This window comes from Cheilinus undulatus, linkage group 22 (assembly GCF_018320785.1).
Source record: "Cheilinus undulatus linkage group 22, ASM1832078v1, whole genome shotgun sequence".
In the NCBI taxonomy this organism is placed as follows: domain Eukaryota; kingdom Metazoa; phylum Chordata; class Actinopteri; order Labriformes; family Labridae; genus Cheilinus; species Cheilinus undulatus.
Window position 1 is genome coordinate 20,759,528 of NC_054886.1, and position 16,995 is coordinate 20,776,522.

General features: G+C 39.9%; 1 protein-coding gene across 1 annotated transcript in view; it reads right to left on the bottom strand.

The window, feature by feature from the left end:
- The window catches only part of LOC121504712 (glucosidase 2 subunit beta-like), a 213,528-nt gene that overhangs the window by 184,352 nt on the left and 12,181 nt on the right, over window positions 1-16,995 (bottom strand). Inside the window, exons 6-7 of the mRNA XM_041779733.1 lie at window positions 12,855-12,984; window positions 2,082-2,148 (exon numbers count right to left, since the gene is read on the bottom strand). Of these exons, the coding sequence (XP_041635667.1) occupies window positions 2,082-2,148; window positions 12,855-12,984 (197 nt within the window). The remainder of the gene's footprint in view (window positions 1-2,081; window positions 2,149-12,854; window positions 12,985-16,995) is intronic.

Here is a 16,995-nt window from a genome sequence, read left to right on the forward strand (position 1 = left end):
TACATGATTATATGGACAAAATAATGCACCTTATCAATTTGTTGATGTTTATCCTGTAAAGATTTAAGTGTTTCATGACAAATATCTCTTTTTTATAAACCCATTTTTGGGTTTTGTGTGGGGGCACCAAGCATGAGCCAGGATGGGGATTCAACCCAGCGACTACTGCATCAAGGACAGCAGCTTCTTTATGTGGGCGCTCGGGCCACCAAACGAGACAAACCAGCACCTATTTCCTTTATTTTTTTAACTGTAAAATGCCCATGAATTGTGACCTATTCAGTTGAAATTATACAAGAAAAGGATGTTTCCCCAACACCTAACCCCTGGCCACGATTTTAGACGATCAAAATAACCTTATACAAAATTAAAGTTTTGTCGCTGATGGTCTTTTTTGTTTTCTTGTGGGTCATGAGAACCATCCCTTTAATATCAGTCTCTCTCATTGTAGCTTTAATAGAATTCATCATGTAAAAAGATCAAGGCAATTGAATGAATCTGCCCTTTTATATTTGATTAACATTACAGACTGGTACTGGATAGTGTCTTTTTTTTTTTTTTTTTTTTTTTTGAAGATTTATTTTTGGGCCTTTTCATGCCTTTATTTGATAGAGGAAGGACAGTGGATAGACTTGGAAACAAGGAAGACAGTGGGGAGAGACATGCGGTAAAGGGCCACAAGCCGGATTCGGACCCTAGCCGCCTGTGTACATGGGTAGCGCCTTAGACCACTCAACCATCTGCGCACTCCGTCTTTTTGAATTATTAATGGAATCATGTATTGCTGTTTGTAGAAATATAAAATTACAGTTTATATATGAGCAAAAAGTGCACTCCAGCCTTTGTGATCCCACTTGACCCTGCTCATTTTTGTCATCTTTGGTTCAAGTTTGAGGAGCGCAATATTCAAGGACACACAAAAGCACCACAGAGATATAAAGCTTACATTTGAAAAACTTCAACCTTGCTAGTTCTTTTTTCCCCCCTCATGCTCCCAAGTTTTCATGCCCACTTGGGAACATTTCATGGCAATCTAAATACAGTGACTAAAGCCTTTTCAGTTAAGAGTGAAATCCTGAAAGGAAGTGGCAATCAGATTAAACATTTTAGTGGTGGTGTTGGAAAAAACTAAACTTATGAATCTTTTGGTATTGAAAACCTTAGCTCAAACTGATTTACATCTATAGAAAATAATTATTTTAGACTTTTATTACTAATGTATCTTAGGCTCACACAGCAGACATACGGTACTGTGCAGAGCTTTTAGGCATGTTTGAGACAAAAAAAATGTGGCTGAAATAAGGCATAGATGTGGCGAGTAAGCTAAACCCACTGTGCTCTAGATGTCTTTGCATATTACCAGGGGCATGGGAAAAATAGTCCACACCTTGAGGGCAGAGTAAGGGGTAGATGTGGCCTTTAAGCTTCAAGTTTAGGGTCCTGTCCAGATGGGTAGTAGGGCTGCCACAAGTCCGTGGTTATGCTGTAAATGTCACAATGTCTTAATACCAAGTTACATATTATAAGATGTGAAAAGGCCCAGACAAGAGTTGCCGTCGAGCTTGACCTTTGCTATCGAGCAGCAAACGTGTCAACATTTGGCGAGTATGACTCTGCCCTCCCAAGTCCCAGATTGTGTGATATCAGGCACGTGACGAATCCTTACATTCCTGAAACGTATGCAGGTCAGGTCAGGTATGGGAGCATATGCCGGTTCTTTGTTTTGGCCCAGGAGACGTGCATTCCCAATGTTTCAGCCTCCTCGCTACGCAAGTTAAGAGAAACCACAAGGACATCTAGTCTCCATAGGAATCATTGCATAATGAGCCAAGTCCAGATCTGTGATCTAGACATTACCAAATGATACCATCCCCATAATCCAGTCCATACAAGTACTGAAGAGCAAAGGGGTTGAGATGCGCCCCTGCCCAACCCTAAAACTTATGCACATGAGTGTTTGTGCGGTTTGGAGGGATTTTATACATTCTAAGGTCACTCAAAATGAGTTGAAATTGGATAAAATGACAGAGAAGTGCTGTTTTTTAAACATGAGTGATTAAATAATCAGTATATTTAGTTACCTTCCATCTCTATTGCTGTCCAGTAACTTGAAAATGCTGCTCACGGTGCTGTTCTGACGTCTGAAACCTAAAAAGAAAAACAATTCCTGCGTCAGTACAAACTTATCAGATAGTTTTAAGACACAGTATTCTCACTGTTCATATTTAAAGCACAATGAGTCACGCAAACAAAGAGGTAATATTTTTATAATCACAAAGCTGTGTTGGATTTCCTCTTTAATCACCAATCAAAGCTATCAACACTAATCCATCCGAAGGCAAACTGAGAGGCAGGAATGGAGAAGAAGGACTGAGCTGAAGTTGGATTTAAAAACACAGGGAGTGGAGGGGAGAGGGTGGAGGGGTGGAGGTTTTTGGGCAATCAGGCAATGAGTCAGTCACGCTGTGCGAGAACATTTGCTTTCCCTGTAGGGGAAAAAAACAGCATGTCAGAGTCCAGAATGCAATCAGGAGGCTTTGTGCTGCAGCCGCTGCTATAACAGTGATTTCCCTCTTCTCCATTCAGATGATAAGGAGATGCAAAAAAAAAAGCCTTGGTCCCCGTTTAGGAATGAGCATGTGACCCTGGCTGATTCGTGTTTTTGTGAATTGGAAGTGGGAGGAGGAGGAAGTTCTCTTAAGCGTCTCCCACATCATCAGCAGAGCAGAGAATGTAAAGGGGCAAACTGATTGGCCCCTAAGTCTGGGGAAAAGCTCTTTACATAATGCTAATTGCACATCCGATGAAATTACCTTCCCGTGCTAATTACAGAAAAGCTAATTGTGGAATTAGCATTTTTTTTTTTGTGAGTGTACAGTAGAGTGCCTGAGCCACCCTAAAAACTCACTCCCGAAATGCAGCTTTAACAAAATGAGATGTAAATTCTTATTTATAAAGCATCCTGGTTTTTAGATTTAAGTTTAATGCCCACAACCAGAGGCTGGGAATGTTTATGGAGAAGCTTGAATCCTTGCCCCTGTTGCTGCCTCTGCTTAACCGAGGGGAAAAAACACGATTTGCTAATATTCCTCTGCTCTACACACAGCATCTGTCATATTAGTGGCCCTATTCTTCTGTTTGAACTGCACTCTATTCCCAACCTAGTGCTTGACATTCTCAACCCATCCTCAAGTCGCTCAGTCTTACAAAAAAAGAGCATGCAGCGGAGAAAGAGAAATGGTTTCATCCCTCCCTGTACTGCAGAGCTGTAGCTATGAAAAACAACCATAAGAAGGATGGATGAAGGGGGGGAGAAGAGAGGAGGAAAAAGATAGAGTGGGGGGCTGATGTGGTAAAAAGGTAAAAGGAAGCGTGGGGAAGAATGCGGAAAATAAGTGAAGATAGAGAGGAGGTAGGAGACGGTGTCTCTTTAGGCCGATGGCACATATAGGGGGCTATGTTTACTAATGGACACCATCACTCATCCGCCCATGTTGCCCTGGCGATAGCGCGGCACACTCGTAAAATAAGCGAGGCACAAAGAGAACGGGGAAAATGGAACATATCAGCAGGAGGCTGCAGATCTACGGAGCATGTTATTCACACAGAGCTTCTCTTTGTTATTGTAGGCTCTGCACTCCAAAGGCTAACAAAACACACATTCTGCTTTCTTTTTAGAGCGATATCTCCAGGAAGGAAATCCGCCCGTTCAGAGTGGGGAAAATAGTTTCCGATGAAATGTACCCAAAGGCTGCAGGTGTCGCATTCAAAGTTTTTACTTTACAGAGAAGAAAATGTAAATCTGAAGATTGGATCTGCAAATAAGTGTTTTAACCCTAAAGGGTTGAGCAGATGGTGTGGATTTACAGCATCAGAGTGATTCAGATTCTGCGTCAACACTGCAGCACAATAAAAACATGGAAGTGTTCAAAAATACAGATTAAAATCTGTTTATGAATTCATCAGGGTTAAGATTACAAATGCCAGGTTCTTAGCACTCTTCACGAGGTGTCTGCGCTGTTAATCCTCTAAGTGATTTTGATCAGACATACAGAACAGGGCTAATGTGCTAAATTAATACAATTGTTCATAATGTTTTTAGCCTTTGCTTGTTTTTTCTGCTCTGCACTTTTTCCCTTTATAATAAAAAGCCAAGATCATGAACTACACTATGCTTCCAGCAAAGCTTTATTGTCTTAGATTCCAGGATTTGATCATTTGAAAAAAAATATCTAATCACAATTATTTTGACTTATCTGATATGAACTGTTGTATTAAAGGAAATGATGATTAAAGCACTGGAAGTTAGGGTAGTGCAGTGGTCCATCATTACATAAGGCTTGGACAGATTTAGTGGGGCAACACTATAACTATAAAATGAAACAGGCCCTCTGATTGGTCCACTGGGTTGGATAGACGACAATCAAATTTGTCAAATCTACTTTCTGACATCTGAAAATACCAGAAGTGCATTTACTTAGCCATGTCTGTTAGGGTGCTTCCACACTAGCCACGGCAGGATTGTTAAAGTTCCTGTAAAGTGATAATAAATCTTTATTTTAGGTTTGCTGTATGACAGGCCACTGTGTTATGAACCTCCAGGCCAAATTTGAATCATGAAAAACATCTCTAAGTTTCTAAAATTAAGCTTCAAAATCATGAAAAATGAGGCTGTGAAATCAGCTCTAGGATGGTGTGGGCGTGACTGTTGAATGAGCCGAAACCACTCCCACTCAAGAGAAACACAACCCTCTCAAATTTTACAAAATGCTTCTGACAAGAGTGCAGCTCCCTGGCACTGTGCCAGAGCAGAGACAGACGTTTGGGATTACATTTACTGTTTTCTGGCACAAATCTGACACCTCTAATGACCCGTAGACCTCTGTGGGATTGAACTGTGGCTGCTTGGAGTGACACAGTCATAGCCCACTTCTCTAAATCATTCAGGACTAAAAACAAGTGAAATATGGGTTAAAACACAACTTTAAGGGCGCGCAGATAGTCGAGTGGTTTAAGGCGTGGACCATGTACGCAGGCAGCCCCGGTTCAAATCTGGCCTGTGGCCCTTTGCCGTGTGTCTCTCCCTCTCTCATCCCTGTTTCCGTGTCTATCCACTGTTCTCCCCTATCTAATAAAGGCATTAAAAAGGCCCCAAAATAAAATCTTAAGAAACAAAAAAACAAAAAAAACCCACACACCTTTAGCAGATAAGATGTCTGTCCTTGCTGCATCTGATTCAAGTTAAGAATAGATGAGCAATCCAGCAACTAGCCTGCCCCCTGACCTTACGGTAAACTCTGGCCAGAGCAGGGACAGAAGTTGTGGATTAAATTTACTGTTTTCTGGCACAAACCTGTCTATTATGATACTTTTAATGACCTGTAGGCCACTGTGACTGATAGACTTGGGAACTTTACCTCACAATGAACATTAACACAGCATGTAGCTGGCCGTTAACTTTCAATGAAGACAGTGGCATCAGCTAACAACAGACTGTACTGAGATGAACTGCTCGATGATTTTATATCAATGTGGCATTGGGGGGGCAGGGTAATTCCCCATCAAGATTTTTTGACCTGCCCAAATTAAACCAAGCAGGACCAAAACACACTGGACTTTTGGGCTCTACTCAGGTCTGTGACCGGGCCCCTAGTGTGAAAGCAACCTTATTGGCCAAACAAGTTAGTAAAAAAATTCCTGGTCCACTGCCTCAGCTAATTCTTTTTTATAAGGCTGTACATCTTATCTCCTCCAACATCTCCTATTCCCCCCACCCCTTTTCTCCTTTGCAGTTGATGCAGCATAATCAGCTGCTGCTCGGCTTTAACAGCTCTTACAGAAAATACTTAGTTTCAACTGTCATGGTTTCCTGTACACACAGGCAGAGAGTAGGCAGAGTATTGCGCCAACATACCAGTGGATAAGTACGTACTGCTCAACGGCGTAGGCCTCTATAGCAAAGATATAAAACAGGCTTTACTGAGTTGACTATCAAAAAAAGTAGGATGAGATTTTGGCATTACAAAACATTTCTTAGATGCGCAGGAGAAAATCAGCAAAGGGATAAGAGGCTGGCAGAAATACCATAGCATTGATTATATTAAAGGGTTGGCTGTGGATCTGCTGCTTTCAGGGCACCTCAGGGAAACTTCAATCTTCAGAGGGAATCTCAAGACAAATATTGGGAGTCTGAATGTGTTACTTAACAACCACATAGCTCTTTGCTAAAGCCTGCACCTACACAGATACATATTAATATTCACCCAGAGGATGTACTGCATAAAGGTGTGAGGAGTATCTTGTATGGTTGACATTTCAGTTCTGCTCTAATGGGACTGATCTATCAGACAAATAGCATGGGCCAAATGTGTAAGATTGTGGAATTATTTTTAATTTCTTTAAAAAACCAACAGGACAGTCATTCACTAGGGTCAAAAGGATCAGTCTGGAGGATCTTTATCTTCAAATAGGATGGAATGCCGCATATTTACAAAGACATCAATAAACAAAATGGCATGCCCCTATTGCCAAAGTAAACAAACATCTCAAGGTGTCTTGCAACAAGATGGAAGGATAATCCCATTCAACAAGCTCCTCTCACGTCATTTTGTATATTTACATTAATCACAGTGGTTGATCAGGATTACACGAATGCCTTAAGAGCAGGTGTCAATTTGTGGACACAAAGACATAGTCCACTATCATACATTAAACAAAGCGTAGCATTAGTGCATGCAGGACACAGTAGTCATAATCCGAGCAATGATCATCTAACAGTCAGCTGATCTTAATTATCGCCTCCCAGCTCCCACAGCCAATCGCTGCTGCTGCTTGCAAAGCTTAACCTCCTCCACCCCAGCCTCCTCCTTTATAGTATTAAGCTTGTTGCACCCTTATAATCAGATTCATGCTACTATGGATTAACTGCTTTTGATCAAATTTGATTGTATTCAATATGCATTGTCATGAATCTATATGGGGTTTCTAGCCAGTCTTTATCTATAACCTGCACTCTTAGGCAAATCCCTCTTTGCCTCTAAGCTCCATTAAACCGGTGTTTCCCAACCAAGTTTCCTTGGAGTCCCCCCTACATGTACCTAAGAAAAGTAGAGCCCCCCAACAATCCAAGAGAGAAGAAAAAGTGACACACTGCCATCAAAAATTAACATAGATTTTAATTGTTTCGCTAGTAAAACCCTAAAAGACACCTATGCATGCTTTTCTTATCGAAAGACCTTGTTATAAACTACTTAATAACTGCTTTATCATGGTTTTTGTCAATATTTGCAAATCTAAATTTGGCAGCCTCAGAGCAGATGAAGCCCCAGGATCTTTAACACCAAAGGTTGGGAACAATGCATTAAATTATTTTATTAATACAGTAAAAACCTTCATCAGCTCCCTTATAAACAAGCACTCCCCTCCTCCTTTGGTTTGGATACATCATGGATTAGTCTTTGCTATTTCCAGAGCTTCAAGTGCCACATTTTTTTTAAACCACAGAAGCTAATGTGATCCCCCAGTTATATACATCAAATTGTTGTGATCAGTCCTGTAGAAACATTTCTGGAAGTAAACACAGACTAGCTGACTCCTGTCTGGTTTTTGCTGCTCCAAAGTCACTTTAATTTCACAGTGGGCAGACAATTACATGGATTGATGTTGGCTCTGGTCATCCTCTTGAATATAGTTTGCATTTGTCACTGTTGGCAAACAATAAAGTTTGAAAACGAGGCACAACTGTAGCTGAAAAATACTTTGCTGATGTAGTAGCCGAGGGCACTTATCAAGGCAGTTCAGATGAAGGCACGTGTTAATCCTGCTGAACCATCATCCACCAAATCTGTCAGCTATGCCTGTGGTTTTTTAACTTGTGTTTGACTGGCTATGGTAGCTGGTTTAATCCAAAAAAAGCACAATGCTTCCTGCAGGTTCGTTGGATTGAAATTTAATTGATGTTCTCCTACAACTGAACTGCACCAGAGTCCAAAAAAGTAGACTGAGACCAACCTTTTTAAACAGTGTTGGTACGGTCATTTGAAGTAAACACAAGACACTTGTGCCTATGATACTAATGTTTGTACTAGCCAAACCAAACAGTCAAGGTATGAAAACACCATTAAAGTCCCCATGAAGTGATGAAAAAAAATCTGTATTTTAGATTTATTGTATGACAGGCCCTTGTGTTATGAACCACCAGGTCATGAAAAAAATCTTGGGGTGAAAATGTGTAATTTCCGTGGCGCAGAGTGCCTAGTGGTTGGGTCATGCCCCATGTATGTGGGTGGCCCGGGTTCAAGTCCAGCCTGTGGCTCTTTCACTTCACTCTCTAACCTCAGCTCTATCCGCTTTCTCTCTCTAACAAAGGCAAAAAGCCCCCCAAAATAAATCTTCTTTAAAAAGTATAATTTCCAAATTCAAACAGACAGCAAATCTGTGTAGCATACTTAAGAAAACAAAGAAACATGAAAACTCAATTTAAACATCTTCAGGGGTTAATACAATGCAGGTCTGACTGCTGAGGCATCCTGAAATCTCAGCACGCTTAATTTATGCCATTTGGTGTCTCACTGCACTCGTGTACCTTTGGAGAACACGAGTAGTAGAGAGACGGTCCGCTGCAGAAATCAGGTCAGCCACTGGATTAATGATGAACTCGAGGAAATCCCCTCAAACTGTGGGTGAACCCAGAGCCAGTGTAGCTTTGCATATTTGGGCGAACCATTAAAGAGACATTAAATGCAGTTTGTGTCTACATGCGGAGGATCATATCAAATAAACATCAGCGGAGGAGGAAGAGACCTCCATGTGAACCCAAAGCTTATTCAGGTTGGCAATCAGAGGGATTCAAAAAAAAAAGGAAAAGAGCACACGTGATCAGTGTCCTTTCTGAGTTGCTGGAAAAGACAGTCATTGTTATTCAATGAGGATTTCAGGATTCCCAGCATGTTTTTCAAAATACAATTCAGCTGGATGTGATGTCATGTGAGGCGATACCATACAATAGGATTCAAAGCAGTACTATACAAAATCATTCAGTATCATAAGATAGAATAGAACAATATGCTGATTGATTATATTCAATCTAATCTGATACAGTTAGAAACAGCAGGATAAGATAGGATATAATATAATGCATATGATACGATAGAACACATTATGTTACAACAGGATATCATACGGGGGCACTGCGGTGCAGGGGTTAGCGCTGTTGCCTCACAGCAAGAAGGTCCTTGGTTCGCTTCCCGGTCTTTTTGTGAGGAGTTGGCATGTTCTCCCCGTGCATGTGTGGGTTCTCTCCGGGTAATCCAGCTTCCTCCCACCACCAAAAACATGCTCCTTAGGTTAATTGGTGACTCTGAAATTGGCCGTAGGTGTGAATGTGAGTGCGCCTGGTTGTCTGTTTCTACATGTCAGCCCTGCGATTGACAGGGTGTACCCCGCCCCTCGCCCTATGACAGGTGGGATAGGCTCCAGCCCCCCTGTGACCCCAAACAGGATAAGTGGTGTAGAAAATGGATGGATGGTGGATATCACACACAAGCACAAAAATGTGCTTTTCAGACAGTAGCTATGATAAATATAAATATTATACATTAGCCTAATATTTTTTCTAATTTCACTGAGCTATTTTTTTTAACCTACAAATGACCAAATTATTGATATCAAATATTTATTCAGTTTTAAAGATCTTAACCCTTTGAATGCCATTTTTTTTTCTAGGATGCCACCATGTTTTTCAATGAAAAAAACAGAAAAAATGTATTTTTTTCAATACACTACATGCAAACTAATTTTTTTCTGTGTTGAATTATTACAGCCTGGCATATGTCAATGATTAGCAGGAACACTGATTTTTATGGCGTTTTTTTTTTGTTGTTGTTTTTTTTTTTTTTTTTGCATGATTTTTCTCCACATGCCATATATGGTCAAAACGGCACCATCTGGTGGAGAGAAGTGAAAATGATCAATTCCAAGGCAAAAGCCCAGATTCACAACCAGGTCATAAAATGCATGAATTATGTTTTAATGGAAGTGAGATCAAAAGTTGCAGTTTGAATGGGTTTCAATGGTGCATTTTTTGTGCTTAACAGCTTGAGTGTAACTCTTGCTAGTGAAAAGTGTATTTTAGACTTACTGTGGGAGCTGAGCCGGAAATAACAAGATCAAATAAAAATATGCAGTCTTGCCAAAATTCATGTCATACACATAAACACAGCCAAAGTTATCAAAATTGACAAGTGCGTAAAATGCACACAGCCTCCCCTAAGGGTTTAAAGAATAATCTAATTAATTACAGGTTTTGTGATTAATTACCATGAATAGCAATGAATCAAATATATAGATAATATGACTAGGACTACATTACAGGTAGATTGACTGTATTCCAGTTTGTTTTTGGTTATACATATGAATTTATATATATGATACACTGTTGGCTTTATTTTACTCTGTCCTGCTAACTGCATTGTAAATGTGTTTTGTTTTGTTTTCAAAAAAGTATAATACTGTAAAAGCATGTATTCAATTAAGCTTAATGCTAAATAAGATGTGGCAACACAACAATATCACATATCTCCATGCCATGTAACTATTGCGCCTTAAAAAAACACAATTTTACAATATCTCGATCCTTTAAAACTTCTCAATAACTGTGTGTGCAGCCCCAGAGATTTGTTTGAGTGACAGCAGCACTAAAACAAAACACTGTTGAGTTCTACTTTGCAGTCTCAGCTGTAAGTTCCTCTGGCTTTTCACTTCTATTTGAGGGCATAAAGGGCACGACAAGGTATTCTTTGCTGTGATGGGCTTACATTTAGTGAGATATCACATCGTTTGTGCCTGTAGGTTCCCTGTTGTCTGCGGATTTTTTTGGTCTAGCGTAGTAAAAACTGAATTAACAATAGACACAACATATGGACATGTAGGATACATGACAAAAAGGTGAAAAATGTGTACATTCATCTCTTAGCTTAACATTAAATTGGCAGGTTATAACCTCAAACTTAGATGATAAAAAGTCATAACTGCTTAAAAAAAGTTGGTAAATGAAGTAAAGTAAAGTAAAATATGTCCTTTTTATTTAACTGTCTACAATACTGATAATTGTAAAACCCCACAGTGGAAAATCTAAACAAAGATTTTAGTTTTAATGTTATGGTTCCATTTTTCAGGATCTAACCTTCAAGTGGCACAGGAAGGCAATAACAATAGCTTAATAGAAATAGCCAGTCTGCTGACATAGTGTCTGCTTTGTTTCTGAAGGTCAAAGATGCACTCTTAAGAAATTATGGCTTTGCTATAACTGGTTAAAAATACAACATTTTGTGAGATTTAAGAGGCTTTGAAATATAAGAAACAATACGTTAAGATACAATATGTAGATTTTGTTTTTTCAGGAGAATGTCTACAGTATCCAAAAATTATTAATCTGCTCTTATTGAGGAGCTGGGGTGGAGGAGGGTTGCAAAAAGCAGCTTGCAGAGGGAGCAGTAAAGCGTAGCCAGGCTAGAGCAGATTAAATATGGCAGCATGAGTGCCAGTAGCCTTTTTAGGAGCACATCAGCTAGCCTTTAGCTGATGAAGGCTTAAGTGAGATCAGTTGATCTGAAATGTATGGCAGTACTCGACTTCGTGGCCTGTCTGAACTAACGCTTTTCCCTTGATTTTTTCATGAGAAAGACGAATACATGGTGATTGCTTTACTTGCAGAATCTCTCTTTTTGTCCTGTTTGTTTACTATATTTTAATAAAATATTAATCAATGTGTATTGCCAAAGGTTACAGGCACAAAATAAGTCAAGATACATCGTCTCAAACTTTCATTCAGCTTCATCACACAAGAGTTGCCACACATACTAGTACTCACAGACCGTTATTAGAAGTGCATGATAAAAGCCTGGATGGATCGCCAAAATGGACAAGACATGCCGACACAAGCACGGAAATGAAAATTGATGGTTGTTACGGCCTGAAGATGAGCAGTAATGGATGAAAAGGATGACAGGCTTGAGAACATGGGGCGGGTTGTAGTGGGGGGGGGTGATGACCAGCAAAGGTCATCTGGCACGGCAGGGAGTGTGATGGATGCATGCTCAGAGGAGCCAGCAAAGTCAAATGACCTTTATTAGCAATCAAAACTTTGACTTGAGGGACAGATTGACACAAGGCAGACAATCAATCGGCAGCGTTTCAGAGGGGAATGTGAAAAACATGACAGCACAGAAAAAATGGAGGATTATTTGTGTTGTTTTTCTTGTGCATTTATATTCAAATGGCAAAAACTCAGGGCCTGGCAAGGTCAGACTAGGTTTGTCAGGATTTCATTTGTGTTTAAGGTGTGTGAATTTTCAATCCACTGCAACACGTAATGATTCTAAATCCTTGTGGACTTCAGCACAAAAAAAACGACAGAGAACATTTCCCTTCCAGCCCCACAACTTTTCTGTACATTCTCACAAGCACGTCTGAACGTCACTTTAAATGCCGAGCCAGCCGGTGCTCGGAGCGATAAGGGAATTTCACTGTGAGTCATATAAGAAACGTCTGTGTGAAGGTTTGAGGGACGTAAAAAAAGAGAGCTGTGGGACTGCAATATGCTGCAGCTCAGCACTCCTCTGCTGCTCCGTTTATGTCAGGCAGCTGTGTTTAACCCTTCCAGCTGTTTCTGATCCTTTCCCATTTGTCATCCTGAACGTGTACCCTGCAGTGCAAAGGTCAATTTACTCTAGGTGGAGCTGAAATAAAATGGAGTCTGCCCTGTGGTGGCTGTAACAATAGCCTAGCTTTGTCAAGAATTGCTTTGAATGGAGTCAAACCAAATCAAGACAGGCTAAAGGTGACAGGACACTTACTGCTGTTGCCTGCTTCCAGCGCCTTCAGTGTTTGCTCTTTGAGTCTGTCTGCTTCGTGTTTCCTCCTCCGGTGCTCCTCTAGTTTGATTTGAAGGTCCTCCGCTACCTGCTGGAGCTCTCTGAGCTGAGCCTGAAGAGACACGAAATAGATGCAGACAACAAGAGAAAAATTAAAAACTGCAATATCACATTTACATAAGTATTTGAACCCTTTCCAACAACACTAGAAATTTTTCTCAGGTTCCTCCCATTTCTCTTGATTGGTGCTGAAATGTTTCTTCACCTTGATTAGAGTCCACCTGTGGTAAATTAATTTATTGGGCATGATTTGGAAAGACACACACCTTTCTTTAGGTTTGTAAAATGATGGAAAATCATTTTCATTTCATCCATCCTGTTGAGAGTTGAACGTTCCATCAGCAAGACCTGGGTTGCCACAACACCAGAATTTTAAACTTCAATATGATTCTGCAATCATTAGAGCCCGAGCACTGATCTAGGGTTGATGAGGACCCTATTTCATCTGCAAGCATACATTTTCTGTCAGAAGAGTTGCTTATCTGGAGGCTTTCACATGCTTAAAAACTCCCCAACTTACAGAAAATCGTCCCCCTGTGGAAATTTTCGTATTTTGGTGTAACTGTGAAAACCTATCAAGCAGGGGCCCATAGGGGACTGAGTAAGAGCAATGTGCATGAACACCAGTACACATATGTATCATGATTAGACGAAAAAAAAAAGTGTCTTGGTGCTATTCTCTAAAATGTACAGGAAGCGCAATACACACAGCTAAGTGTCAAATTTTTGCCGCACTTTTGGGCGGCTCACAGGTTTTATATTTTAACAAACTAGTCTGAGTGATTTCATGCAATTGACTCCAGACTTTTTGTGTTCATACTAAACAAAGCTGTTCATACTACTAAAGCTGTGCAAACTGTGGGTTTTCACCATAGGGCAGGGCCGTGACCGGAACCTAAACTTAAGCTGGTGACAAAAAACTTCAACCTAACAAAACTTTAGTATACAATAGTTTGTGATAGGGACGCACGATATTATCAGTCTGATATCGGTATTGGCAGATATCAAAATTTCTGCTGATATCAACATCCTATATTTTGCCTGTGTATTTCAGCATATATTGACTGTAAATGTTGTCCATATATACTAATAAATTAGTAGAGTTTTAGACTGAACCAACACACCTATGTCAGTTGAGTTTTTTCTTTATTTATCCTCATTTTTTAAACTTGAAATTTTTTAAGAACTTAATTTTGTTTCTTTGGTCATCCTCGAACCTTAAAGAGTGTCAAAAAGGACTAAAATTTCTTGGCTGAAAAGCATATTTAAATATCAGTGTCGATATCAGTATTGGCTAAAATGAATCTGTAAAGATCGGCATTTTGGATATCAGCAAAAATCCAATATCATGCATGATGCACCCCTACTTTGTGATCTGCTTTTTCTTGCAAGACAACAGCATTACACTGAACACAACCACATGCAATCATAGCACCCCCTAGTGGCAACTGGAAGTGACACAAATGAGTAATATTTTCATTCCTCTAATTGTGCTTAACCTATTGAGCTCTGATTTGAAAGAAATGCCTTCACAACACAGATATGTTTCATGGAAGGATGTCTCACTGGCGATGCATTTCAATATCTCGCCAATTTGACAGGAAGTAAGTGCAACTCTCTAACCAAGCATCTGATTGCCTTCAAATTTCATATATATAATCAAGGTCTGTTCCTCCACATATTCAAATGTTAATTTCATTGTTTTGATGTAGCACCCCTACTGGCAACAGGAAGTGACACAAGTGACACGACTATTTCTTTACTGGCAAGAATTGTGTTATGACACCATTTCAAAGGAAGTCACTGTAACTCATATGAAACTTCTGATTTGCTTCAAATCTGACATGATTAGGGTCTGCCCCTCAACATATTTAAATGTGAATTTAAATATGTTTTACATAATTGTGCTTTTGTGCTATCTACTGTAAGAAAGCAGAAGCATCTCTAATAAATAATGTCCTGTTTTTTTCTCATTCTGTATGATAAATAGCAGTCCTAGGAGGATCGGCATGCTTTCTGTGCTCTGCTGCATATGAGGGGATCCATTCCTCTGCTAAGTTCCTGTCTTATGAAATAGATGTACATCTTTATTTTTTCTTCAACTTTGGTACTTTTGAAAATATGAGATTGTATAGTTTAAAAGTGAGTGTCTGCTTCATTTGGCACATCTATCTGCTGTGAATCAGCTCCATGATTCTGCCGGCCAGCTCTCTTCCGCACCATTACATCACTAATTGATTATATCATCACCTCTCATGGGTGTATTTTGGCTTCAAAAAGTCCAATTAAAAGGGGACCAGGAGGTGCACTCCATTTTAATATGCAGTGGTGTACACATTGTGCTAGAATTAAGCTCAGAGCCCAATAAATAATATGACATTAACAGCTGTACTTTAGATGTGAATGCAAATTCAGATGAACTAAAAATGACACTAAATGAGCTCCAGTTGTACTTTTATACAGATATGTTTAATCAGATGTTTTTATGTACTGTCCAAAAAGTAGAGCAAATTGTGCTTTGATGCCTTTACATAACTGTTTTTTATATTTTCAGCCAATAAAACCATTGAAATGACAATCAGCCCCGCTACTGAAAAGAGGAGAGTTGAATTATATCCCCTGGGGCATTTACAAAAAGTTGTGCCATAATAATTTTGGCAGATTTTAGGGATTCAAGCTGGCTCCTTTCTTCTCATTTCTGTTTAACTTTCTTTTTTTTTTTTGATTCACCAATAGAAATCCACCCTCTCTACCAAACCGTAACCTTCTTGTGTATTTTCAAAACCTTGTACGACAGCGCTGGACTATTTAAATCACTTGCGTCAGGAGGTGTTGCTGTCACGCCAAAAAAACGACAGCTTTTTGACAGCCGAGCATAACCTATCATCACTCTCTGTAATGGACCAATTAATATGAAAGCAGCAGACGTGCCTCATGTTTGTGTGTTCGTGAGGCTGGTGTGTGTGTGTGTGTGGGTGTGTGTGTGTGTGTGTGTGTGTGTGTGTCAATACTGCCTCATCTCTCCTCTGAGACTCTCATAAAGCAGTGATGGATTCTGCTGGCTGCGGACAAGGATGACTACCTTTCTAGGACACGCTGCTTGCTTAGCCACCTTCAGTCTGCTGCAGTGATTTATATACTCCATTTTCAAAATATAAGAAGATTTCTACCAGAATAACACAGAGAATATGTTAAAGCGTTATAATAATAGAAAAACTAAAGGGTTATTTATTTTCTAACCATTAACATCATTAAAATATGTGATTATTTATTCAGTTTTCTGTTAGGAAGGATTAAAAATCAGTGATTTCTTACAAAGTATACCAAGGTTTTCTTTTGCAGTATGGAAGTTTTCCATCCTGTATTAACTTCCCTTAATCAACACAAAGAAAGAGGATTTTATTTATTACATAAAGGCTTCTGATATGATTCTTAAGTTTCCCAGCATCCTGTTTCTTTGACAGCACACTCTTCGGTAACCCCTGTACCTCACTGGGAGTTCAATATAGAGTCATTGTGTTAGGTTTCTGCGACGAAGCCCCCAAGGTAACCCTGCCGTATCAACAAAAGACGCGCTGAGAGGATGTGCGGCACAGCTAAAGGGGATGGGGGGTTGCTGGGTGACGCTCCAGCCTCGATCTGCCAATCAGCTGCCACAGAAAAGAACATGAGGGGGGAAAAGAAAGGAGAGAAAAGAAGAGAGCAAGGTGCATCCTCAGAGACCATCGGCTGACAAAACAGACGTGCCTGAGCATGTGTGCGCGACAAAAAGTGGCCTTCAATCTCAATAATCTCACCTTTTTTTTTTACTGTATTTCCATTACAGGCATCTGGAAGTGCTTTTTTCTCCCACAAACTGTGCTTAAAGATCTTCAGAATGCTGTGAAGTAAATTAATTTCTCACATAGTCCTTGTAAAACAGACTCAAGAATTCTGATTGCATGTTGAACCCATGCACTAAAAATTCTCTTTTTATGTGCGTTATGCCGCATTCGACTATCAAATACTGTAGCGAGGGCAAGCTGTGTTTTCTAAATGAAAAATAATGAGACCACTGAAGTAG